Genomic DNA, 26,240 nt, shown 5'->3' on the forward strand with positions numbered 1-26,240 from the left:
AAAATAAAAAAACCAGCAGCAATTGCTTTTTCATAGTAGCAGCTATTGCATTGCAAATTCACCAAGAAAACACACAGCAGGTGAAGCACATGCAAGCCCCCAAGGACACCATATGCTAAAAGGAGGATTCCCAGATCATAATGAGGCACTGAGTGAGCTATTGCTGAGAGCCAAAAGGAATCCCATTGAAGTATGTTTTAAGTATACATTACATCATTATAAATTTAATACAGAATAGACACTGATATTCTGCTATGGGCCAAGTAACCTTGCTCCTACTAGTCTGATTCAATTCCTGCAAATGAGCTCCACATTCCATCCCATTACCAGTTTGGTCTCAAGACTAAATAGAGAAAACTGCCACTTTAGAAATGCTCCCAAAGTTTGTATTTCTGTAAGAAGTTTGTAGTCCACAATTGTCATAATATCAAAGATAATCTGTACTTCTTTATTTCATGATGAAAATTTGGCATTAAGGACACACCACTCAATATCATACATTACTAAATACACAAAACATGTACTTTGTTTTTTCAAAGTGAAAACATCTAGTGTCTAAAAAAGTTAAGGAAATGGTATTTATGTTGTCTCATAAAAGGACTCAACATCAAAAAATAAAATCCCAGGCTTTTCATAGCACGGTCACCAAGAGACACTGGACAAAAATTACCCCTCTGCTTTGTGACAGTGTATGGTCTCTAGTGCTGTCCATCTACTTTCACTTCTCATCAAATGAAGACTGGCAAGTGACACCACCTGTAAAATCTCTGTTGGAAAGGATTCCAGTCAAATCGAAATTCTACATGCTTCGAGGATCGAAGGCACGTGCATTGTTACAAGCAGCAGCCTGCTCTTGAACCCCTCCCTTTGTGCCTTCACCACTGTATTTCAACACAAACCTACAAGTCAGCATCTGTACCCATCCATCTGCTACAGAAACTGGCGCAAAAAGCAGTAGGAATCTAAAAGCTGAAAATCACAACTGAATTGTAGGTAAAAAAGTAGAAATGTTTCCTTCTCTTGTTATCTTGGGTGTATCACTACATATTTCTTCAAATATAAAATGCAGTTAATACCACCTTTCTTTTCTAAAACAACCCATAGGAAGCTGTATATTTTTGACACTTACTCTATTATAGTATTTTCATTTTCAGATAGATAACGTACACCATGTGATCCATGTAGGGAAGGCTTTGTGTGAAATCACTCCAAATAGCAGCTTAATTCAAATTGCTAAGTGTCATGCCTCCTTCATTTATCGTCCTAGGGCAGTGAAGGAGAAACGATTTCCGCAGAGGGACTAGAGCCCTATTTTGTTTTTCTTGATCTTGGATTTACATTTGCAGCTGATCATCAGTGAGTCTTGGTAGCTAAATTACAACAACTCCTCTGTATGCAGTCAGCAAGGATATGAAAGGAAAATGCCTCCACCACCACAGGAAAAAAAAAGAAAGTAGAGAAAAAAGAAAGGAATCTTCTCACAGAGCCAAACCTCAGCTTACACAACATGAATCAATGCTTCTCTTTTGGTCAGGTTTCATGGGATCCCAATGCCACAGAAATGCACAGTATTTGCCTTGCTTATGCCCTGTTTCTTTTAAATCTGCTCACGCCCTCCCCTCTGAAGTGGGTTTCTATGTGGGAACACCTGTGTTATCTTTGAAACACTTTGGCCAAGAATAATGCAGCACACAGAATCAGACTCTTTTTACACCTGCCTGCTAAGCACAGACACATGTAACCTGGCCGAGTGGTTTGGAGCCAGCAGCTTTCCTCTAAGGCAGTGACTTGGCAGGGTGCAGCCTGACAGACACTCAGCTCAGCACAAGCAGGACAGAGGCTTGAGAGGTAGATACAGCCAGCAGGAGAAGCATAGTGGAAAAGGCAGACTTGACAGGGTATGAAATGCATTGACAGGCGCAGGGGAGGAGGAGAAAGCTCCATCGTACTCGGTCTGTGTTAAAACATGCTGTGAAACATCATTAAGGAGGGAGTATCTGCAGAGGCTCCCTTACAGATTCAAGGCTTACAACACCTTTTAACAAACATTTCTGTATATCCTTCCTCCTCACCAAAGTCCTTTGTCCTATGTCACAAAAACCCGAACAGAAGTCAAGCTCAGAGATAGCAGAAACCCTCCATTTTTTCACTTCAGTCTTTGATACCTCCATTCACGTGAGTTAAAAAAACACAAGGATTTTGTATGAATGCTTAAATCATATCTCCCAACAGCTGGATCTCTTGGAAAAACCCACTATAATTGCCAGTGTCAAAAAATACCAACTTTGTTCATCTGTTACCAATGCCTACTGTGTGGTCAGGGTCCGGGACAATACTATAATGGCAGGAATATATAAACCAAAAGACATGCAGTGAGCAATGGTTTCTCCTTTTTTTATAGCAGGGGTGGACAGGACTGAATTTTGCTTGTTATTGTTGTATTTTAATTTAGCCTTGCAGTCACAGAACTGCATGACTATGTCACCCATGCCCTACTCACAACCAGCAAGATGCAACACAGACACAGGAAGATGTTCGCTGTGCAGGACCTGAGTTCACAGAGTTGGGACATCTGCTGTCACACCTGCATTTACAGAATTTACTGTCACAGGGACATCATGGACTGACTGCACTTCTGAGTCTAGTAATTCACATCTGCAAATAAGTTTTATAAAGATATTTTAGGCTATACTCTAGGGGAAGATATTTCTCACTGCAAATCCAACACAAACGGATTGCTGAAAAAAATTAAAAAAGAAGATTGATACAAATAAAATTTGGATGTACAAATAAACTTTTTCAAGGGGCTGCTCTAACTTGTACCTGAAGTATTTTAGCTTCTCCAGCAGCAAAGGAACTAGAATAAGGATATAGGAGGCATCAAACCACACATCTGCTATGATTTCTTTGCTGCTTCTCTCCCAGAAGATGCAGCACTGAAGCAGCCTCCAGGTCTTTACATAGAAATCCACAGACATACTTCACTTCAATCAGCCACTTCCAAGAAGAAGTCTGTTTTAACCATAATTTCAAAGGACATAAAATTTGATGAATATGCATACACCTGAGTAAACAGTTTAATCCCAAATGCTGTTTAAGCTCATGCCTACACGATCTTAAAAGGTCTGTTCTGCTGACTCCTTAACTGACCTCACTGGCTCTTGTACACAACCCCAGCTCACGGCTGCAGACCAAAGCCTCAGACAGGCTAGCCCTTCCAGGCTAGCTCCCACAATCCCCACAGGTATTCAGTTATCATAAATTATGAATATTTTATCTGCATTAATCAGGCTGCTTTAAAATTACTGCATAATTTATATTAAAATGCTGTATTAAATGTTCACATCTCATAAAAAACAGTGGCTACTTGTCTCAAAAATCACCAATTTAGACTGAAATACTCTCGATTTACAATTACATAAATTTGCAAAGAGTGAAGCTTATGGTTGGTTTCTTCCCTATACATGCTGTGGACAGGACTCTGCCACAAAATTACATGAGAGTGACCTGAAGCTTTGCAGATCATTCATGTTGTCATTACCACACATCATCCACGACATTAGGAAGCACTAGAAAATGAGGCACACTGGTACAAACAAGTCAAGGAGAATTAGACCAAACAGCTCCTGAATATCTAAGTCCTGTTTATAAAGAAAACATAATTGTTAGACAGGCTAGTGACTTTGCTAGTGACAAAGGTTCACAAGTAAACTGCTGTTAGGGGAGACACTAATTTCTTTTAAAAACATGTTACATTACATAACAGACTTTTTAAAAATTATAAAATATCCCAAACACCAAAGCTGTAGCTGCTCTTTGCCTTGTGATCACAAAGAATTGCCTCTCTTCCATACCAGCTGCTTCACAACAGCAGTCTCAACCAACACATCAGCTATGCAGCAGAACATTTTTAAAACCCTACTAGAATGGGATGTACTGTCTGGAGGATTTACACCAAACTACTCTGTTTTTCCATTAATGCTAAATTACAGTTGTGTACAAAGATGGAAAAGCAATTCCTTGCCAAAAGGCAACTAAAGAATCACACTCCTCAATTTCCCTTAAAAAAGCTACCAGAGAGTAACCTCTGTTCTTCCCTTCCCAAAATAAACCCACCCCCACGCTTGTACTTGGAACCGAGTAACATTATATGGTCTTCACACATATGCACTATTCTACCAAGGCATTAACATGTTTACCAAAACTTAATAATGTTATGTCTGTATACACATGCAACACAAGCAATATATTTGTCTTTTTCTGACAAGTTATATGAAGTCAATATTTTTCCATATTTAGGCTAATATAGATAGCCACTACACAATCCAAAACTGGCTATGCTTTTTTGGGGGGGTGAGGGAGGGCACTTCCATACTCACACAAAATCCCACTGACTTTCACTTGTTCCCTGTCTTTCACATAGATGTTTAACTCTCCAGAAAAAACAAGGAGGAAAGATCTAGTCTAGTTGCTGAGTTATTCAGCAGGAAAGGATTCTCAAATGAAAAAATTGTTTGAAAGTTTCTTCTTCACCCTTTCCCAGAGCAGGAAAGTCAGAGCTGTAGACCTATCTTGCACATCCCTCTCTGAAACAGCCAAGAAGTTTGTGTCTAGAGAGACGATTCTGATAGAATCATCTTGCTGACCCTTCCTGACTGAAAACCTCGCTGCCTGACCCAAAGCCTTAACTTTTGACTGACCTTCAGTCAGACCTGGTACTGGAGTGGAATTACCAGAGAAGGATAACTGAGTAGGATACAGCACCTTCATACGTTAAATCACTGCTGCGTGGGCGTCCAGACATGAGTCTGGAGAGGGTCCATTTGGGGATTTTTTTTTTTTTTGCGGGGGGGTTAGATCATAGCCGCTGCCTCAAAACATTACAAACTCACTTTGTGCACATGATAAGGCTGTCACTGGCATGAGAATCACACTCGTCAGCTGGAAGACTTTTTTCCCTTCCGCAGTGAGGCTTTTTTCCCCAATTAAAAAAGAAAAAAAACAAACCCAAAACCTTTTGGTGACATTATGACCATGGTATGCATATACTATGTTTCTCTCTGTCTGTATCATTTTTTTTATCTGTTTATATTACAAAATTGAATCATCTTCACCAAACTGATAAGCTTAAAAAAACCCAACCCACACATGCTCTTCAATATGAAGAAAAGGTTACCTGTAAAACACATATTTACATAATCCTTATCTTAATGTATAAAGAAATACACTGATTTTCAATATGAAGTAAAACCAGACTCCTCAGCACTTTTATTACAGCTCTTTTACTTACCTTGTTTACTCATGATCTTTTATTCAAATTTTCCTGCTTGGCTACGACTTAAACTGATACTCCCTGGTCACAATTTAAGGACCCATCCAGTAGCAATCTCAACTACTTCTGACTACAGTCAATGGTTGATACCAATTTATATTAAAGGTGAAAACTGAATGAAACCCTGGGATTATTAATGATGCCTTTATATTGCTTTTCCACAGATCTTTTGTGGCTTTCACTTAACTCTGTAACTAAACAATCTCCTTGCCCTTCCAATCATTTTCCAATTGCATGTCTTAATAAAAAACGCCACACAAAAATGACAATTTCTAGATGCAGCCTGCACTTTCAATAAAAACAAGTTGCCAGTCACTTCACAAATAAAAATCCTCGTGGCTCCATGACTTTCCTTTGAGTCATGGGTAGAGAGCAACTAGATGCTAGAAACTCCGAATAACCCACACACCCACGCTATATGCGCCCAAAGAAGATCATTTCCCAGCAGACATTTGTGGGCTCATTACTAACGATCCAGCTGCTAATTTAGCATCTGCTCTTGCTCTCAGGTTACCAGCAGGTCCCTCCCTTGCCCTACAACCCAGCTCTGAATGGGTCGTACTCACGCACAGCTTTGCTTCTTTAAAATACACGGGTATATTTAGCAACAGTAAGCGACTTTACAAGATAAGGAAGAGGCATGGGTCAGATTAAGTAGGTAAATAAAACCCAATCAACTTAATCAAAAGCAGGTTTCATAAAACAGAAGTCTTCTAGATTTGGTCATTTCAGGGAAAATTTGGAAAAGGGGAAAAAGGCTTTAAAACTTTATTTTTACAGGAAAAAAAATGTTTACCCTCCCCTCCCCTTTCCCTAAAAGACAACTTGCCGCTGTTTATTTAAACTATAATTTTTCACTGAGAAGCCAAAACTTTAAAGATATGGCACATAGTTTTGTTGTATAAAGTGAAAAATCTCGTATTTTCACAGGGATGCTTTTTTCAAAACATTCATTTCAAAACAGTCATTAAAACATTCATTTTCCAGCAAAGGTGAAAGTAAACTGCTGGCGGTAAAGTTTTGAACTTTCACTCAAGAATAACTTGGTTTTGTAGATAAAAAGGTACCTGCTGTTTGTATATTGCATTTAGTTTCACTATTGAAACTGAACTTCCTGACTTACATAACCATATCATAAACTTACACAACATTCACTTGTTTTGATTATTAAGAAGTTTTGCAATGGGTGGAAAAAGGTAATGTACTGAAGTACTAAACCAATAGAACTCCATCTACATAATCCGTACATACAAATTTTGTCACATTTTTGACAATGTACACTTTGTGATAAGAATACTTTAGTGGAGTGAAGTGTTAAATGCTATTGAAAAAGGAAAACATTCTCACTGTAAAAAAATAAGTGTATTATCATATATATCATGTACCCAGTTCTCTCATTTAATTGTTCATTGATGTACTCTTCTATCATAATACATTTCTTTATGTAAATAGTAATAAAGATGGCACATTATGAATTACAGACTGATCTAAGCACAGAGACATATTCAGAAATAATAAATTAATTAATGGCAATATTTTTATCTGTAACCAGAGGTCATATGGCTTGTTATCCATTTTATGTAATCACAAAGGTGTATAGCAGAATACACTGGTAAGCTTGAAAATAGTTGGAATTAGATTAAGTGAGAAAAAAATAGGAATTCTATTCTTGCTTAAGTCCTACCTATAAGTGTAAATCAATGGGGTTTAGCTGTTTCTTATAACACACTGGTTGCAAAATTTGTACATAAATGTGTAAAAATTTGTGATTATAAATATGCCTACGCAATTTAACTAGCTATTCAATGAATAAAAATTTTTCCTTTTTTTTTTTTTCCTGCAGCACAGCAATGCTCGGTGAAAGAAGATAGCAGAGAGAACTGGAATGTGTCGGCAAAAAAAAAGAAAAAAGACAAGTGGCTTGAGGAAAGCGGTTTATGTAGCTGTGGACTTCTAAAACTTTCCTTTGCCATATGCCCAGCTGTGTCTTTACACATACTCCCTGGGTCTGCCCAGTTTGTGACTTTCTGGCCTACTGTCATTGTAACGACAATGTTAAAAGACCAAAGTGCTGCTGGAAGCTCACCTGGGGAGTCACAGCTCTGCTGAGAGATCCAAGCTTGCAGATGAGACCTGAAAGCACCAAGGAGCACAAGACCAAGCAGAATGTGGCTGTCAGATGACAAGCCATGGCAGAGAGCTCCTTCCAGTGCTTGCATAATGCAGCCCCCAAGCAGCGATAACTTTACTCCAGATACAAATTCAAGGACGCAGTTCTCCTCTTCTGTCATGCCACAAAATTAGAAACTTGCTAGAGAGAATTAATAAAAAAGGCCAGGAGAAGTAGACTTCACTATCAAGGGATAGTTTCATTTTTTCCAAGTGTTTTTCCAAATGAGATCTATTTACTCTGAGCTCCCAGGAATGTACATGTACTTTCCGACAATTTTTAAAAAAGCCATGAAGACCCTAATTCCACCACTTGTGAAATCTGCAGGCAACATTGCCAAACCACAGAAACATGCTGACTGTGCTCTACAAGCCAATAGAGAATTTCAGGCAATTTTGAGTCTGCATCAGGTGTCAACACGCCTGCACCCTACTGTGCATCAGTAAAAATTATATTCCTCACCTCTCATCTGCCACTTGTATTTTGAGGAACACAACAGTACCACTCCACTATACAAGGAGAGTTGAATTGGTGAACACTTGGTTTCCTTGCATACAGAAAATTTTATAATCTATAAGCTTGCATGTCAGATCATTATCCTCATAAATCCACCCATGACTGCAACATTTGTTCGAAGTAAATAGATTGCAGAACAATTCTGGAAGGAATGGCACAGCTGTACGACTCGGTGGACACGCTGGCTCCAAAAGCAAGATCCCATAGGGTAGCATTTATTTCCAGTATTAATCAACATATGTTGCCCAAGCCACAATTTTGAATCTTCCATCTGCAACTCACTGAGAAATAGGAACATATTAATTCAGAGATACGCTGCCATTTTCAAAGATTCCTAAAATAATCACACATTTCCTTTTAAATGCTGAAAGAGCCTACCAAACCAGCAGGATAAAAGAAAAATCTGTTTCTTTCTACAAGCAGTAGGCCACGTGCTTGCTCTCCCTTGAGCTACCCAGACCACCTGTATGCAAAGACTAGAGCTGTGCAGGAGCATCTGCAGCCTAAACCTTCCTCACACCACTCCCAAGCAGTTGCACATATACTACTCTCAAATATCACATAAAAAAGCCTCCAAAACAGCTTCGTGTGGACTTCTCTACACCCACACAATTTAACTCAGAAAAACTGAGGTCTTTTCTGATAAGCACTATGGAACAAATCACAGATACCTCAATATGCACAAAAGGAACACAAAATCTCCAATTCACTTAGCTCCCCAAATTTTATAATAAAAACTATCTCGTTGCTGGAGAATAAAGCAATACTATTTTTAGTCTCTTAACTGCATCACTGTAGTACAGCTGAATGCCACTGAACTTACTGAGGTTTTTTTTCTACACACAGCAATGGCGTCCTTTAAAAGAGAAGCAAGAGAATATATTTCCCCTCATCAAATGTTTGGATTATTCACATGAAGGGTTGATCTGTACTGCAGGCTGACGTGCATGTCCTCTCAAATGATGGCAGAACAGAGCTCTCTGCTCCCAGGCATTGTATGTAGCCTCCTATTCAAATCTGGCACCAAAGTTTTGCACACAGACACCACTTACACAAAGACAGCTTAATATTCTACATATGGTACTGAGTTGTTTGTCCTGTAACAGAACAGGTGAGTGGGAATTTACATTAAAAAATAATGACTCAAAACTGTTCACAGGTGCACCATTTCTATCAAAAGATAAACTCATCCCCTCAAAAAAATTAAATTAAATTTAAAAAATAAATCAATATTGTCAGTTAATTTCCAGGTAAATTTAATCTAAACTGTAAAGTATGAAGCAGTTTCAGATCTTTTTGCCTATTACTTCAATACTAAACTGAATTTAAAGATCTGAAATTATTCTCAGGTAGCAAATTAGTATATAAATAATTGGCAACTCACCGCAAGCAATATTTCTTTTCAAGTAACTCCTTATGAAAATGAAGCAGCACGGGGAATTTACGGTGCTTTTTATGGCAAGAAGTCCATGGTATCTGTATAAACAGGTTTTACACTTCAGGCAGTTTTATATGTGTAAAATATTTTCCAGCAGACCTGGATCTCATTTAATAGGAGAAAGTGTGGTATTTAACCACTTGAATGCAAAGAGATTTCATTCCAAAATAACTATGGCTAATTTGAGAATACACAATAATAAACAACAAACAACTATATACTTGGGCAGTAAACTTAAATAAGACTGGTGCAATGGCAAGACAAGCTGTGGACTTCATAAAAAAAGTATAAGCAATATCTGGGCTTGCAAAAAGAACAAGTGAGAACACAAACAAGTGACCTCTGCATCCTTAAGCAGTAGGAACAATATATTGTTAGTGTCCAAGAGCTCTTTAGCTGTATAGTAAGTTTACCATCATATGTAAATAAAACCAGCCACAGATGGAGCACATAGTGGAATATAGGGACTGCACTCACCCATCTTTACTTCAGCACCCCCTCCCTCCTTTTATAATGAGGTACCAAATTTTTGTTACTTTAACATAAAGCACAAATCTGAACCCCTGTAAAGCAACAAGATTAGTGTGCACCCACAAGTATTTCCCTGATCTGCCCAACTGAAGGCCATGTTGGTCACTCTCATACCTGCATGATGCAGGACCAGACCCAGGGAATTCTGCCAAGCTGCTTGGGATTTGCACACCTCAGCCTGGCAAATGAAGCAGAACCAAACCCAAGGAGGCTCTTTGGCTCAAAACCTAAATATTAAGGAAATGGGAGCAAAGCCATGCCCAGTCTCCTCCGTGCTGAACAGGTCAGATAAATTCAAGCTGCTCCAGAGCAGCTGATCAAAGGCCCATTTCCAACATTGCATTAAACAATTAGCCAGTACTTTTGCTGTTTTTCATTCCCTGGCAGGTACAAGCAGACGGTCCAACTCTCACCCAACAGTGTCCAAAAGACCATGGGGACAGACAGACTCTGAGTCTGCCCAGTCCCTAGCAGTCATTTTGTACAATACTACACTAACAGCCTTAACAAAATAAAATAATTTTTTTTTTAAAAAAGTAAGCGAAGGGAAAAAAAGTCCTTCTAAGAAAAAAATCAAATTCCTGGTTTATCTTGTATGAGCCTGAACATTACAAAAGATAGAAAGAAATATACATCTGAGACAGGAGAGAGAAGACCCTGTATTTTGATCCTTGCATCAAGTGCTAAAATCACCTGAGACATTTGCAAAGAAATCAAAGAACAGGTTGCACCTACTGATACTCAAATAGTTCCAAAAGTCACAATTTGTCTTCTTCAGAAAGATTCTACGCCACAACTATAATCAATGGCGTCTAGAAGAGCAATGTTTCCTGATATCCTGTGAAGTTGAAAACTGGGTAAATACTTGTTGCAGAATAACTAATTGCTCTTTCAGGAAAATATTCTATCATTTCTTACAAATCCATGTAAAAGCTGGAAGAGGAATTCAGGTAACTGTATTTGCTTAGAAGTTAGGAAGAAAAGCAACTTTACTGTCATCATGACATGATTTAATCATCAATATACAGTTCCAGGGCTGTGCTTGGGTAGTCTCTTTCTGAACTGTTTTACAAAATTGGCACAATCTATAAGACTTGAGGTAAAGGGGAAAAAACCAGCCAATTAAATGTATTCTTTAAAAAACGGTTGCATAAATGTTGATCATTCTCCTGCTTGCAGAGTAATTTGGAAAATCCACAAATCTCTGAACTTAAGATAAAATTCTGTTAGGTAACAAACCATGTAAAAGGTGATTTCTTTCTATTTTGATTTTAAGTTTGATCCTGGACCCTTTATCCATCACACATGGACATGTCTGTGTTTGTCTCAGAACAGAAAGGGTAAATTTAATAATAAGATGCAATTCTGTACAAATGCTTTTATTTAGGAATAACAGACTTGATCAGAAACTAGCAATCCTTGACTTGCTAGTGTAAAAGCACGAATAAAAATATCTTCTGGTTTACAAAAGGCATGATGGAGTTGCAGAACAATTTCCTGCCACACTCTGGTTACTCCCTATCATCCCCATATCACCCTGGGCTCAGGCAAGTCTACTCCGACACACAGCCCAGTGTTGAACAATTTGCAGCTTCCCTGGGTAAATTAAGGGTTGGGGACTCACTGAGCAGACAATGGTCCCAGTTTGTCCCCCTCAGAACAAGTCACTACCCAGGGAATAAAGCTGGACAACAGACCTTAAGGAGCCATAAAACAAGACAACAAAAAAACTGCATGTCACAGAAAGCACAGGGTTATACACATCTGACAATGTGACATTATTTTAGCATGTGATGCTGCTCTGTGTTGCTGCGACATAACCAAGTGACTCTCCAGCTCAGCAAAGGCAAAGAAACAGGTAATTAAAGCAACCAAAATAAATAACCGTGTTAATTACAACACCGTCAGTTTAGCAACATGATCTGACCTAATTGTAGCTGTATTTAATGAACTGGGAGAGTCAGGAGCACCTGAAGGTGTCATGGTTCCAAGCTTTTAATCACACCAGAAGCCAAAGACTGGCCTTCTTCCTAAGAAGAAAGCCCTGTCCTAGCAGTGAGTGTTCCTCAGAACAGCCACGAGCAACATGAACAGTCCCCTTAGAGCAGAGAAAGCTGTGTTGATACTGAAACGTGAGCTGTAGCCTCAGGGAATCCAGCAGTAATTTATTATCCATAAAAGTGTAGGCTTCGTACCAAAAGTACCATGAGAAGTTATTCAAAACAAAACAGAAAAATAAAACCAAGCTCAAAACCACAAAAAGAAACAGAAGGAATCTGGATTTGCACCAAGATATTGCCTCCTCAACACCCTGAACCATTACTGAGACATTCAGAAATAAAGCACTGCCACAGGAGTGGACATCGAAGAAAAGCACAGAAAAATGTTTTTTCTTCCAATTTGTCTGAAACAGTATATTGATTTTGGAGACTCCCCTCCTGGCAAACTCAGTTAAAAACAGCAGGGAAAATACATGTCCTGTGCACAGTAAGATCAGACATGCCATGTTTGATGTATTTACCTAGGTGATATTTTTGCTGCATATGCAAGATACCAACCTCAAACATAAAAAGAAAAATGCAGAAAGGAAAGTCATCTAAGCACAGAAGTAAGAAAAGTATGAAATAATATGCTTTTTACAACTTAACTTTGAGATTTTACTTATCTTTTGGAACCTACTAACGAAGGGAAAAAGTAGTTGTTATCATACCCAAATAACTCCACAGGAAAAAATGGTGTTTTAAAGGGTCTTCAGCAGAATTTATTAGTTTATCTTCTCTTACATCAGAAAACTCCTGCCATAGCACCCAACAAATCTCTAGGGCGAGCACTGGAGAATGCTCATTATGGGATGTGTGGAGCAAGAAGGAAGAAACGAGCTTTTAAAACAAAAGTCATTTAGATAATGTAAAACAGAGCTTTCCTCTTGTGTCTCTGGAGAGGTCATCTTTGACTGAGATATCAGATTCTGCAACCGGTGGATTTACATCCACTACAGCATGGGGCCCTCCACACAACCTCAGAGGACAAACTTCTGCTCAAGCCACCATCTACTGACATCACCTAACACATAACGAGGAGAAACATTCCCCAACCCCCCCAAAAAAACCCTGCCTTTGCAGAGAAAAGGGGACCTGCAGACTAACAGGAATGACCATCAGACCTTGGAGATGGCAACAACTGATCATCAATGGTGTGTTTGCACTCAGGCCATTGAATTTTGTTGTTCTTTAGTCTAACTAAGCCACTGAAACATTATCAAAAAGTACTAATATAAAGAGGTTTTATATCATCTTACTATGAATAGTAACACGTATGTTTATTAAAACAATATTTGAAAATTCAGAAAGCATTTCACCAACCATTAATGTTAGCAGTTTTAAATCTCTATTTCTGTGGTCTTCAAAAAAGAAAGTGATTAACCCTTGGTTACTGAAAACCAACAGTTTTGGCTCAACTTCACAATAACACCTCAGTAACAATCAGTCAGATCAACACACATTTATTTAAATAAAACCCAACACACAGGAAAGCAGACAAACAGAATCACACTGCTTGTTAGCAACCCTTGGTGAAAACGTAAAGTAACACTTACCTGATTAAGTACTTTTGCATTGGTACTTGCTGTTGGAACCTTACAGTATGGCTACATTTAGAACACTGATAATAAAAAATGAAATTTTCTTGCTCAAGCTCCATGTCAGAGGGATGACTTTGCATGTTACCTGTTTATTTTGTTGAACACAGGAAGTTTTCACTGTTAGCACCATAACACCAATGAAGCTCAGAAAGACCTTATTCTCCTCTAGCCTTAGAGTCACTAGTAAAAGCTTGCTACACAAACATCAACCAGAACACAACAGCTTCAGGAATACTGAGGCTTACATCTGTCTGGCTTCTCACTCGAAGGAAAAAGGAGGATTCTAGGCTGCAGGGGGTCCTGGCAATTTGGTGTAGTAAAAGCTACAGCAGGTCTAATCCTCAGCCCTTCCTTCGCCAAGTAGATCCTTGAATGTGGCTTTTCTGTGAGAACTCCCAAATTACCTGGCTGATGATTACTCAGGTAAAGGATTCTCCATCACGCTTTACTGAGCTGTTCCACTTTGCATCCACCACAGCAACACTGAGAGAGAAAGAGGCAGAACAGCTCACAGACCAGCCTTAAATACTGATAGACAGGTCAACCATCTTTAATAAAAACAAGACACTGGGGAACACAACACCAAACCTGAAAATGCGGTCTGTCTACTGCACATCTGCAAGGACCTTAAGCCAGCCTACATCACTTCATTTCCACCTTTCCTACCTGCTTTAACAGTGCGCACCATGTAAAAAAAAGAGAAAGAAAGAAAAGAAAAAAAAATTCCCGGGCTGCAAAATATTTTGACTACTGGAGAAAGCTTTGTAACTCACATTTCATCATTGAACCTGTAAAGGAGACTGCCGACTCTCTTCCAAACAGCACATCCCAAGGAACACACAAAACACAGCTTAACATGCAAATATCAAGTTGAATTTACAGGAATAAGAAATTAATTTTTTTGTCCCAAAGACTCTCCGAATCTGGAAGCTATAGTAAAAACAAAAGAACACAGACAGAAAAAACATTCTCAATCTGTTTTCTTTCCTGTTTCTCTGGTTATGGCAAACCTCTGCACAAATGCACAGCACCTGAGGCAGCTTGTTAGCTGATGGATTACAGAAGCTGAAAAGATATCATATCTGGTACGAGGAGATGAAAGTGGGTATAAGATGCTGTGCATCAGTGCCACCAGAGCACAGCCCTGCCACACAGCTTTGTGACTTGCTCCTTGGCATGGGTTAAGTCCCTGGCTCATCGCTGACACTCTCACACTGAAACTATGACAACAATACACTATTCCCAGCATCACTTATTTAATGATAAGCAGCCCGGCTCACTGGGCAGCTAACAGCTCTGGAAACACTCTCTATATTAAGAGGATTGATACGTTAATAAGGGTTGTAATTTCCATTACCTGGAAATGAAGCCATTTTTAAAAGATTCTTAACTCATAATTTTAGCTGGAAACAAGGATTATAAATCTTTTCCAATTCCCAGTTTGTCATGCAGGAACTGGTGTAACCCAGTATGGAAGAAACAATTTCTAAAGGCCCGTCAATCTCTTGGAAGCAGCACTAAAGTGTGAAAACTGTCAATTTTCATGGAAATCACAATGCCAGAGCAACACAAAAAGCTGCAGTATACAGAACACAGTCGTTGCCAGAAAATCAAGTGTTTGCTGATGCTAACAGAGTAGCTAAAGCCCAGACACAGGGGAATACTTGTTAAGGCTCTGAATCATGATTCAGGAGAAGTGAGGTACTTCCCCAACTCTGTCACAGGCCTCCTGGCTGCTTTTGGAGCTGGTCATGTAAATGTGTTTACACTTTTGCCTACATAAATAATACAGAGTTTTCTACATGAATTTCTTTAAGCCAATTTAAGATTTTTAAGAAGTGTTCATAAATGCTTGTAATGTAATTAAAGTCTGTGACAACAGAAGTAAACATGAAGACAGATGATTAAGAGCAAATACATGTATTCAAGAAAACTCTCATTCCCCTGAAGGGAAAAAAATTCCTTTCATTCTGGCCATAAGCATGCAATGGGATCTGAATTACTTGGCAAAAAAAAATACTACTTCCCCTGTAAGATTAACTACACACAAAGCAGCCATGTATTTGCTGAACTGACTTGAATATAAATATTTAGGAAGTTGCTTTTCTTTAAGGGTCAGTATCACCTAACAGTGTACCCATGAGAGCACTTGAAACTAATTAGTGCTCCCTTCTCTAGTGCAGCCTCCTGAAATTCACTGTTACTGGTGTAGCCGGCCCAGATGGGGTGGTAAGTAAAATCTGTCCTATCAAAATGTAGTGCTACCTCCTGCGGAGCAGTGAGGTGATTCCATGAAGACTAGCAATTTGACCAAGATGTAAATTTACAGGAGCAAAACTTGAACAAAAATGAACCTGGAATTACAAGGGAAAGAACATGAACTACAACTGAGACAGGTGACAGTAAGAAAGAGAAGGTTCAATTTCATCTAACAATGGCAGGAATGGCATAAAATAACAAGATGAAAAAATATAAAACATTCTATAGGAAGAAAATAACGAGAGAAAACTAGGAGATGGGGAAAGTCAAAACAAATCCTGAATATTCTACACAGTCCAGAAATGAAAGAGATTTTATAATACCTTCATCCTCTACTCTGGCAGATTTCTGAAAGAAAGGAACAGGAAAAAAAAAGGAAGAGTAAGATGAGAGATTGGAACCTGGACTTCAGAAAGAACAGCTGTCAAGACTGGATCGCGTTGCATTTATCTTGCCATTTGGCTTGCACTTACAATTAGTATCCTTATCTTCAGAAATCCTGATATGTTAGTCATGACTGAGAATACAAATCTGTTACAGTATGTTAGCTCAACAGTTAAATTCATATGGAAGTGCAAAACACAGTAAAATTTGCCCTGTTTCATTCTGTGCAATAGCGAGCACAATTCTTCTGTCATTACTACCAGAGTTTTATTTAATGTGATGTTATCTCCACTGACACTGAAAGAAATACTCTGGACCCAGACTGAGAGGAAGATAGGGTTGATGTTGACTGTGGTGCTAGAAAAACACATCACAGGGAAGCTCCCTGTCTCAGGTGGACACATAAGAAATGTTGACTGAATTGTGCAGGAGTGGTGCAGATACAAATAGGGACAAAACACAAAGATCAATGCCAAAAGCACAAATGTCAGTCTTGCAACTGGTCAAGGCAGCAATCTTGAAAGTTGCTACCATGCAGGGACAGAAAAAGCGGGAATGGCTTTAAGCTAAAAGAGAGTAGGTTTAGATGAGATATTAGGAAGAAATTTTTTACCGTGAGGGTGGTGAGACACTTGAACAGGTTGTCCAGAGAAGCTGTGCATGCCCCATCTCTGTTAGTGTTCCAGGCCAGACTGAATGGGACTTTGAGCAGCCTGGTCTAGTGGAAGGTGTCCCTGCCTGTAGTAGGAGAGCTGGAATGAGATGATCTTTAAGGTCCCTTTCAATGTGTGATTCTACCACACTGCTACTCTACATTTCTAGGTGCAGTCATTGCCCTTTGCCATCCACTAACTCTGAACATTACTAAGACATCTCATAGAAATACAAAACGTAGGAAACAGATACAAATTGCTCAATTTTCCATCAAAACCTTATTACACTGTTGTTTCTTTTCACCCTAAATCTTGCAACACCTGGAGGTGAGATAAGAGTTCAATGTAACTAGTGTTAACACAGACACACCAATAGATGTTTTGTGCACGACAGTGCTCTTCAGACTTTTCTAGACAAGAAAATAAAACCCTAAACACAGTAATACTACTTTTTTTAAGCTGGTTATGCAGTTTCCCAAAGTCACCACCTTAACTCTGTGTAGTTGTCATAAAACAGTAAGAAAAGGTTTCAACAATTTGAGATGCGGAACTTGCTCTGTAGCCAGGAATTTGCTTTCCCAGGTTCTGCAAGTAAACATTACTGATTACTGATTACTGATGTTTCACATCCTTTATCTGACTTCCAGGGACACTTCAATCCAGCAGGGATGTCACTCCAAAGTACATGAGCTCAGATGTGCCTCTATTTGCTAGTACCATAAGGCCCTGTGAGATGGGGAAGGAAGCTGAAGCACAAAAAAGTAAGGTCCTACTTAAAGAAAGCACTCATACATCCAGTTTGACATAGAGGCTTTCCCCACATTTGCCAGACCAGAGGAAGCTTTTCTGTGCTCAGAAGCTTTTCTGTGCTCCATAGGCATGAAGATGGACCCATAAACTGCTGGCTTCTGTGGGAGATGGAGATGCCTTCAGTGGCCAGGGAAGATGCTCTGCTCTTTGCAAGGCTCCTAATAGAGCAGACAGAACTTATCCTGCAAGCTCTCATTTTAGGCTTGAGCCTGCTGTGCCGTTTATGACAAGTGCATGTCTGTTATGCCATATTATAGTCAAAAAAGAAACCAACTGAAACACCCAGAGAAGCTTCTATTTGCTCTCCCTAATGAAGTAAGGGCAGATACAGACACGAAGATACTAGATATTAAACAAGTGTATTTCTGTCTTTCAGTATCCACTGCATGATCACAGAGTAAATCCTAATTTCTGCTGTTGCTAATGATTGCCTTGAATTCACTTCCGTAAACTAAAATGGGTGTTCGTATTAAAGCATTAGGGACTTGGTAAAGCTTTTGAAAAACACATGCCTAGTAATCAGTAATAATAAAATTACTGGTTCTGAAGTCTAAAATTATTTTTGAAACTGAAATACAGGAAAAACCCTGCAACACCAGCATAAACTGCAGTTTTTTCTTTGCCATTTAAAACAAAAACGAAACAAACAAACAAAAAAGCCCAAACAAAAAACAAAACCCCGCAACAGTATCCTACTTCTGAATATGTAATTCTCAAAGAACTGTGCCATGGAACACACATTTATCTGTGTAAGCACACAGCACAGCTGCTCTACCCTGCACCAAATAATACATTAAATTTGTTCACTGTTTAACAAGGGAAGGTCATAATGTTGCTGTTAATGATTTACATAGAGACAAAACAGCTGTGCCTAAGTTTTGTTAAAAATTGTGAAGTTATGGTCATTTTAACCTTCCTTTCATAACTGCAAGCTAAGCCAATCAATCAATAAGCTGGAAACATGTATAGCACATCTTCTGCCATTAAAGTAAGGTATTTCTGTCACAATGGCCTTAACAGTCAGAGGTCCCCAGCCACACTCCATAGATGCAGCTCACGTCTGGATTCATATGGAAACCAAAAAAGACAGACAAAGCTGTGCTCTTGCTGCACTTTCCTAACCGTAGCAGATTTTGTCACTGAGTGAATAAAATCTGATTAGGGACCAAACATTCGTCAGTGTCCAATATGGATGACAGCAACTCAGGTAATTATGAACCATTCAGTGCAGTCCCCTGCTAACAGCATGGACCCATCCAAGATGGGAAGGTCTGACTTGCAAGAAGAGGCAACACAAAGTAATTCAAGGTTGAAATGAGCTCAGATAAAACAGGCAATCACCCCTTGGTGCACACGACAGTGTTGCCATCAGCTTCCACATGAACAGATTAGCACCCACACACTTTGTTATACAATATCTCAAGTGCATCTGCACCTTAGGATTGGACTCATCTCCTTGAGCCATGTCAGGAGCAATATGACTGAAGTTAATGCGGTTACTGTAACTTCTGTTCATGATATCTGAGTCTGGCTGTGGACAAGTTTACATGGATGAAACTTGTCACAAAGGATTCAGGAGTGTTGCTCAGAAATGCCCCCAGACACCAGCGGTCATCTCCAAGATGCACCAATGACATACGTTCCCATTGCAAATTAAAATTCTTTAATGGATCTTTGGACAGCTAGCAATTGAGATAAATCCTTAATCAGCACTGTATCTGAATTACTCTTCAAAGCATGTAAATTGGCAGCATAGATCACCTCTTCATCAGGATTTTAGAAAGCAGCTATATTGTTTCATTAACTAAATACAGAGAGGGGAGGCACCTTACATCTACCACTTTTCCTGGAAGGCTAGCCTAAAAGGTCATGATCAAACAGGCTCATTTTCAGCTGGAATTAAGCATTTTATTTACAAAAAGAGCAGCAAGCCATGCCATACTCTGCAAGTCAAAGAAACATGGCACACACTGTTTCATTATCACAGCACTAGCAATGGCATCTTCACTCACTGCTCCCTGTACTATTTTCTGTGTTAGGCACTACAAGGTTCCCTGTTAAACACAAACTAAGGAAATGAAACTGAACCAAACCACTGTAGCCCACTAGCAGGTACTTCAGAGCTGTTTCCTACTTTGTTGAAAATAAATTTATGACATAAACATTGGAACTAAAAATAAAAAAGCTGCTGAAGCAATCACAGTCCCTTTCAGTCCGTGCAGACAGTGTGAAGTAGAGCAGCAAATTGCAGCGAGCAGACAGCACAGCTCTTAAAACTTGTCCAGCTTTTGCTCTAACAAAAGAGATCACTTAGGACATCATCATGCTGCTGCTCTCGTCGTTTAATTAACGGACTAATAAATTCACTGCTGGCATATTTTCTACTTTTCTCTTCTCTTGAATAACCCCAAATCCTCCCGTGGTTTGCACTCGGGCTGACCGCTACTTAGCAATAGTGCTGCGAGAGCGGTGCCTGTCACCAAAGGCAGGAGGCACTGGGAGTAGTCAACGCGGTCTCCCACCAACCTCGGACAATTCTGGGCACTTTTAATTCGCGGTTGGCAGTGCTCTTCCTTCCTCTGCCGCGCCCGTGCAGTGGGGCTGGGAGACTCACGGCTGGGACGGCTGAATAAGCCTTCCAAAGGCGTTTGGCAGCTGCCTCCCGGCGCTCGGGCAGACGGGCGAGAACCGGACCCTCGGCCGGACGGATCCGCCCCGAGCCCCGCCGCGGCCCCGGCACTCTCCCCGCCAGCGTCCCTTCCAGCCCCGGCGGCCCGGGTCAGGAGCTGCAGGCAGCGGCTGCCCTTCGTCCCAATTAACCCCCTGCAGGGAACAAGCCCCGAATCGAACCCTCTGTCCGGTCTCGCAGCCGGGCCGGGGCGCCCCTCCCGCAGGGCAAAGGCGAAACAGGCACTTTCTCCCGCTCCTGACCTTTCTGCACCCGAGCTCCCCGCCGTGCCCCCTCCGTCCTCGGGCTGTGCTCCGAGCGGGCCGGGCGCCGACACCTGTGCGCCGCTCCGAGCTCTACGCCCGGAGGGAAGCGAGACAGGCGGGACGGAGGGAAGGCACCGCGGCCCGCCGGCCAGCACGGCCGCTGTCGCCGTCCGGAGCCACTCCCGCCCGGGGACAGGAGAGGCGGCCGGTCCGGCCCGGGTCCCGGCGGAGCTTACCCGGTGGGGGGCTTGCTGGCCCCGGGGCGCACGAGGGTCTCCATGGCCGGGCCCCCCTCGCCACTTCCCGGAGGACGGGCCGGTGCGAGGCGCGATCCCGGCACAGGCGAAGGTCGGAGGCGGGGGTACCGAGAGGGAGGGAAGAGAGGAGAGTACAGGAGTGAGAGCCGCCCTCACCCCCTCCCTCGCCCCCACCTCCCCCGCTCCCCGCCCCGTGGCCGGGCGGCGCTGCCCGGGCCGCCACCGCCCACGGCTGCCCAGCGGGGCTGCGGGCGGGGATGCCCTGCCGAGGCGGCAGCCGCCCGCCTTACCGGGCCGGCAGGGAAGCCACGCCGCGCCGCGCCGCGGGCCCTGACAGCCCGGCTGCCCGGCCGGACCGCAGCCGGGCACGGCGGGGCGGGAGTCAGGCGGCGGAGCTCCCGGCGCGGCGGGGCTCGGCTGGCCGCTGCCCGGGCAGCGCGGGAGTGCGGGGGCGCTGCCAGCCGGTTTCCATGTGACTGCCCGGCACTAACGCAAACACGGCGGCTGCCCCCGCGGGCACTGCCAGCACGGCCGCCCACGCCGCCCACGCCACCCACGGCATGGCGTGGGAGAGGAGGGGATGGGGTAACAGGCGGGGAGAGGAGCGACAAATGCCCCGCCAGCGCCAGCTCCAAGGACCTTCCTCTGCCTCTTCTGCCACGAACTTGGCAAGCCCCGTGCTTGTCAGGCAACTGTGGCTGGGACTGAGCCCCGCGGGGAGCGGAGGCTTTTCCTCAGCCTCGCACCCTGCCCAGCCCTGGCTCTTTCACCTACGGCCTGTTTCTCGTCACCTCTGTTCATACAGATATTTTTACTTCTCTCGGACGCGGCACAAAAAACTTTTAAAATTGGTCAGGGAGAGGGGCTCGATTGCCGTGATATGGCAAGGCAGGCTTTTCCCGGGGTTTTCCTCCTGCAGAACGAGCCCAGCACGGGGAAGGCAGCCTACCGGCACAGTCTTCGTGGAAACGTGGGCATCACGTCAAAATGTGTGTGCAGTTTCAGGAATATCCCCCCCTCACGCTTTTTTGCTAGAATATCGACAGCTATACCTGTGTGTGAAAGCAGAACCAGGCTGGAGGAGGGGGAGTCTGGCTGGTCTTACTGCTGTGTGTACCCGCAGCTCGGCGTGCCCGGAGCTGGGCAGCCTGGTTTCTCCAGGTGTTTCAGGAGTTTCTCAGGTCCTCTCCATTTGTGTCACCTTACTTTCCCGGCCACGGTGGGAGGGTGGCAGAGACAGCAGACAGGTCAGGCCAGCAGACAACACAGGGACCAGGAGACTGGAGCAAGCTGAGTGAAGTGACGGTGAGAAACTCGGATGAAGAACTGAGATGCTGCCTTTTCACCTGAGATGGCTTTTCGCCTGACTGCCTTGGCAATAGTCACACAGGTTCTGCTTAATGGTCACCCCTTTCCCCAAACCCTTCCATCCCTTCAGTCTTGAACTCGTATTTCTGCATATTCTGCCCATCAGAAAGTGTCTTGCCCAGCTCAGTAATCTCACAGAGTAAATACAAGCAGCTTCTGTGGCCCCAAAAGTGCGTTCCTTCCTCAGCAAGCCAGACTTGGCAAATCTGGGTCAGAAGCTGTATGTGGCTTATGGCATTGCTATATGCAAGAAATCCCCATTCCAGGCAGATTGAAAATGCTTTGAAACATTCAGACATTGGATTAATTTGTAAGTAACAGAAGAGTGAAAGACATGTTCATCTTTTCTGTACTACATGAGTGGAAGATCACTGTAAGTGCCCACCTTTGTCTACCAAGGCTTTTGCATTATGATCAAAATACCCGTTTGTATTTACCGCAATGTATAACGGAACACCTTGTGCTATAGTCATTCTTGACTGTGTCTTCTCTCATTTTGACAGCCTGAGGCTGCCCCCGAATTCCTATCTCCTCAGCAGAGATTTAAGAATGCTGACTTCTGTTTCCTTCTCTCTGACCCCACGTGTACAGATGGCCTATGGGCAATGGAGGCAGCTGGCTGTCCTAGCTGTAGGTAGTGAAACGAAAATATGAATTTGCAGAAGCAAAACATTGATCTCTAATTTCCCTGTTACCATGGGTAGAAGTTGACTGAGTCACCACAGTTCAGTAATTACCCTGGTCATCTGAGCCACATGCCGTGGTAATGAGCCACATGCATGATCTTAATTTGCGCCTTTATGAAAATAAATAGGCCAGGTTACATACTTTATTTTGCAAGTGGATTGGTTCAGTCACTGCATGCTGTCAATTTCCATAGCTCCAGGAATGAATGGTCATCTATTAAATCATGGGAACTTGATTCCACAGCGCTGTTCATCATCTCTTCAGTCATTTTTCATCTCCCCTTTTTACTTCTAAATCTTAATGGACTCTTCCCTGGTCTAGAGCAGTTGCTAAAGCTGCATAGGCAGACAAACCTCTGCAGAAACACCCAGACGTTTCCTCGTCTGCATTATTAGCAAGCTACATCAAAAGACGTTCTCTTGCCTCAGCTGTAACTTCTACTCTACCCTTATATACCTGAGCAGGGTTCTAAATACAAAATGTCAAATTAGTATTTGCTTATTATGTAAATTTATTTTTATACAGCCCAGCAAAAGAGTGAAAGCCTATTAATTACCAAACTCATGATCTTGCATCTCCAAAGCACCAGCGGGACCAAGTGCCCATGTCCCCTGTTCCTCAGTCCCATATATCTGATGGAAAAGCTGAGTGAAATGTGAGGAGCACACAGAGTGATATGACATGGGAATCTGTTTTTCTCTAGGCTGCTTGGCACTGAGTCTCCCTCTTAGAAAGGGCAAAGGGGCTATTTCTAGTGTGCATTGTAATCCCCACAATCGGGGTGCTATGCTCCTTTGTTGAGGCAAAGGGCATTAGTTTGGAGAGGGGCTCTATGAGTGTTTGCCAATCTCATAAAATCGCTGTGGGACTCTGCGTCAGCCCCTCCAGGACTGCTTTAACCCTTTCTTCTTTATAGAGCTTTATCTCTGTCTCAATGGGCCACTTCAATATATTTCCTAAGAAAATCAAGGCTTTTGGATGACAAAATCCTTGCTGTGAAATCGTTTAGACTTTTACAAATAAAAAAAAAAAATCATTTACTCACCAGTGCAATTTCACATTTATGCCTTTGTACAATTTTCAAAACCTTATTCTGATTTTTCTTCGCCTTCACTTCTAGTAGTATTACTGAATCGAACCTTTAAGGCTACATTTTTCTTCTGCTAAGACTGGCTTGCAATATTTCAGGAATTTGCGTTTATAGTATAAACGTAACTGAACACGTAAGGAATCTAGTAAGACAAGTCGAATACCAGAGAATTTGTTTGTAAGGTAGCAAAAAGAGCTTACAATTAGCTCAGCATTAGTGAGTGTGTATCAGTGAACCAAACATTTTCTCTAGTCTAACACAATCTCTTTCTATGATTTAGCTGTTTGAGGATCCCAGAATCAGAAACCAGGTTTGAGCTTAAAAACCAGAGCAAAAATAACAACCCGAAATTTATGGCAGGAAAAGGTTTTGAATAGGAGTTAGTTATTGTGGTTAGGCTCAGGTAATAGCAAACATTTTTAACCACATAAGCCTTTTTCCCATTTTAAGAAACTTAGGAGTTGCAATTTAAGCATTAGTCCCTGTAAGACAGTTGACTTATTGTACAATTGTAAAATTCCTGGCTATGTAATTATAGCAATTGGAGTTGTGTAGCCTCAAGCTCACAAAATTCTTTTTCTTTGCTATCCATAGTGAAAAAGAAAAAAAAAAAGAGAAAGGAAGTTAGATTTTCAGGGCTTTCTAGATGTTTTCCTTAAGTCCCAGAGCACCCATTCTTCAGAAATTTGTTTTGGGATATGGTCCTACATGTCCTGTTGTTTTTGTTAGGAGCCTGAAGTAGCTGAGAATAAATGATATGCATTTTAGGGGAACATGTCAAAACAAATAGAAACATTCAGTAGTTTTGAACAAATATTGTGTCTCTACTGGTCCATACCAGCCTAATACATTATTATCAAATACCCCTGAAGAGGCTGAATTTGCTTGAGAAAGGCACGGTGGCTTGCTGAGTGGGGCGCTCGAGGAGGAACAAGGATATTGTGCTTGGATCTGCCCTTAGTCACATAGCAAATTGCCAACAATTTTCTGCTTCATCTTTTGTTCTTCTTACTTGGTCTTGTATGGTGCTGAGAAGCCTCCTTTGAGACTCAGTGCCAAACTGCACTTGCACGGCATCTACCAGAGAACAAAAACAGTTCCTGCCCTGGACTACCTGAGGATTCTGAACAGCAGTTTTAGTTTTCTTCATCGTTTTAGAGACTTACATGTAAAAAGTCTGTGATTTCAATTGAGGATCACAAAGGAAGAACCAAAAAGTATACTAATCATATGAAAACATGACAAGCCATCTGAAAGAGCACGTGGATATGGATACAGACACAGGTTTATGTAGCTTTTGCTGAGATAGTTCAGGCTATTTCTGAATTATTGGGTAATTGTCTTCTGTGTGTGTAGAAATACTGAAGCTTGTCTTTCGTCTTGCTATCTCTCAACCCATTCTGTTTTGAAAGACAGATCCCTTCAGAGATTTTTTCCTTCTATCTCCCAAAACTTGCTGAAGTCAGTAAAGAGTTTAGTGGGTATTTGGCCTTAAGACCTAGAAAAAAGTATTGTGAGTGTAGTGATGAAAGCTAGAGACTCTTGCCTACCCCCTGGATGGAAAGGGCTGCTGAGGAAACTCCTGCTTGACCTATCACTCTTGCCTTAACACTGTGGTGTGGTCTGGAAAGTGGTGGAGACAGGGATGGAGCAGCACTGCAGATGAGCGGGTGTGTGATGCAGTGCTGGCCCACTGCCAACAATCGAGAGCCGCGGAGCAGATCGAGCACCATCATGCCATGCAAAAATACTCTGGAAAGGGAGGATCCTTTTGCCCAAGAGAGCATTTAAGAGCACATGTGCAGGGTGGGGAATGTGATGTGCATTAAAAGAGATGGGGAAATTATTTAAACCCACAATGCGAATAGAGCAAGAAGAATTTCTGTGACAGCGTAGCCATCAGGACATTAAAACTGGGTTATTTTAAATGTGGCTAAAAGTGGACAGAGCAGACAACTGCATAACCCAGACTGAAGCTGATCTCTATAATACACTGACACAGTCTTGGGTATAAGAACCATAGAACTTTGGGGATTTTGTTTTAATGGTTGAGTATTGATTGTGTGCTTATTCTTCCATGCTTTCTTCTTTTCCTCCAACAGTTGTTTTTCCTGACCATTTTCTTCTATATATTTCAGACAAGTAGCCTTAAATTTCCTCTCTTTTCTACT

At 41.7% G+C, this 26,240-nt stretch overlaps 1 protein-coding gene across 8 annotated transcripts in view; it reads right to left on the minus strand.

Moving 5' to 3' along the window:
• The window catches only part of COBL (cordon-bleu WH2 repeat protein), a 158,176-nt gene extending 136,815 nt beyond the window's left edge, over positions 1–21,361 (minus strand). For 4 of the 8 annotated variants that reach the window (XM_085052222.1, XM_085052228.1, XM_085052220.1 and 1 more), the window contains exons 1-2: positions 20,904–21,099; positions 16,884–17,008 (exon numbers count right to left, since the gene is read on the minus strand). In XM_085052222.1, the coding sequence (XP_084908348.1) occupies positions 16,884–16,939 (56 nt within the window). In that variant the 5' untranslated portion in view covers positions 16,940–17,008; positions 20,904–21,099. Of the gene's footprint in view, positions 1–16,883; positions 17,009–20,664; positions 20,688–20,903; positions 21,100–21,214 lie in introns of those variants that run through there. The other 4 variants (XM_085052227.1, XM_085052226.1, XM_085052221.1 and 1 more) reach the window with 3 other exon arrangements.
• Between the last annotated feature and the right edge of the window lie 4,879 nt (positions 21,362–26,240).

Source organism: Lichenostomus cassidix, chromosome 2 (assembly GCF_008360975.1).
Source record: "Lichenostomus cassidix isolate B80296 chromosome 2, HeHo_3.0, whole genome shotgun sequence".
NCBI classification, from domain to species: domain Eukaryota; kingdom Metazoa; phylum Chordata; class Aves; order Passeriformes; family Meliphagidae; genus Lichenostomus; species Lichenostomus cassidix.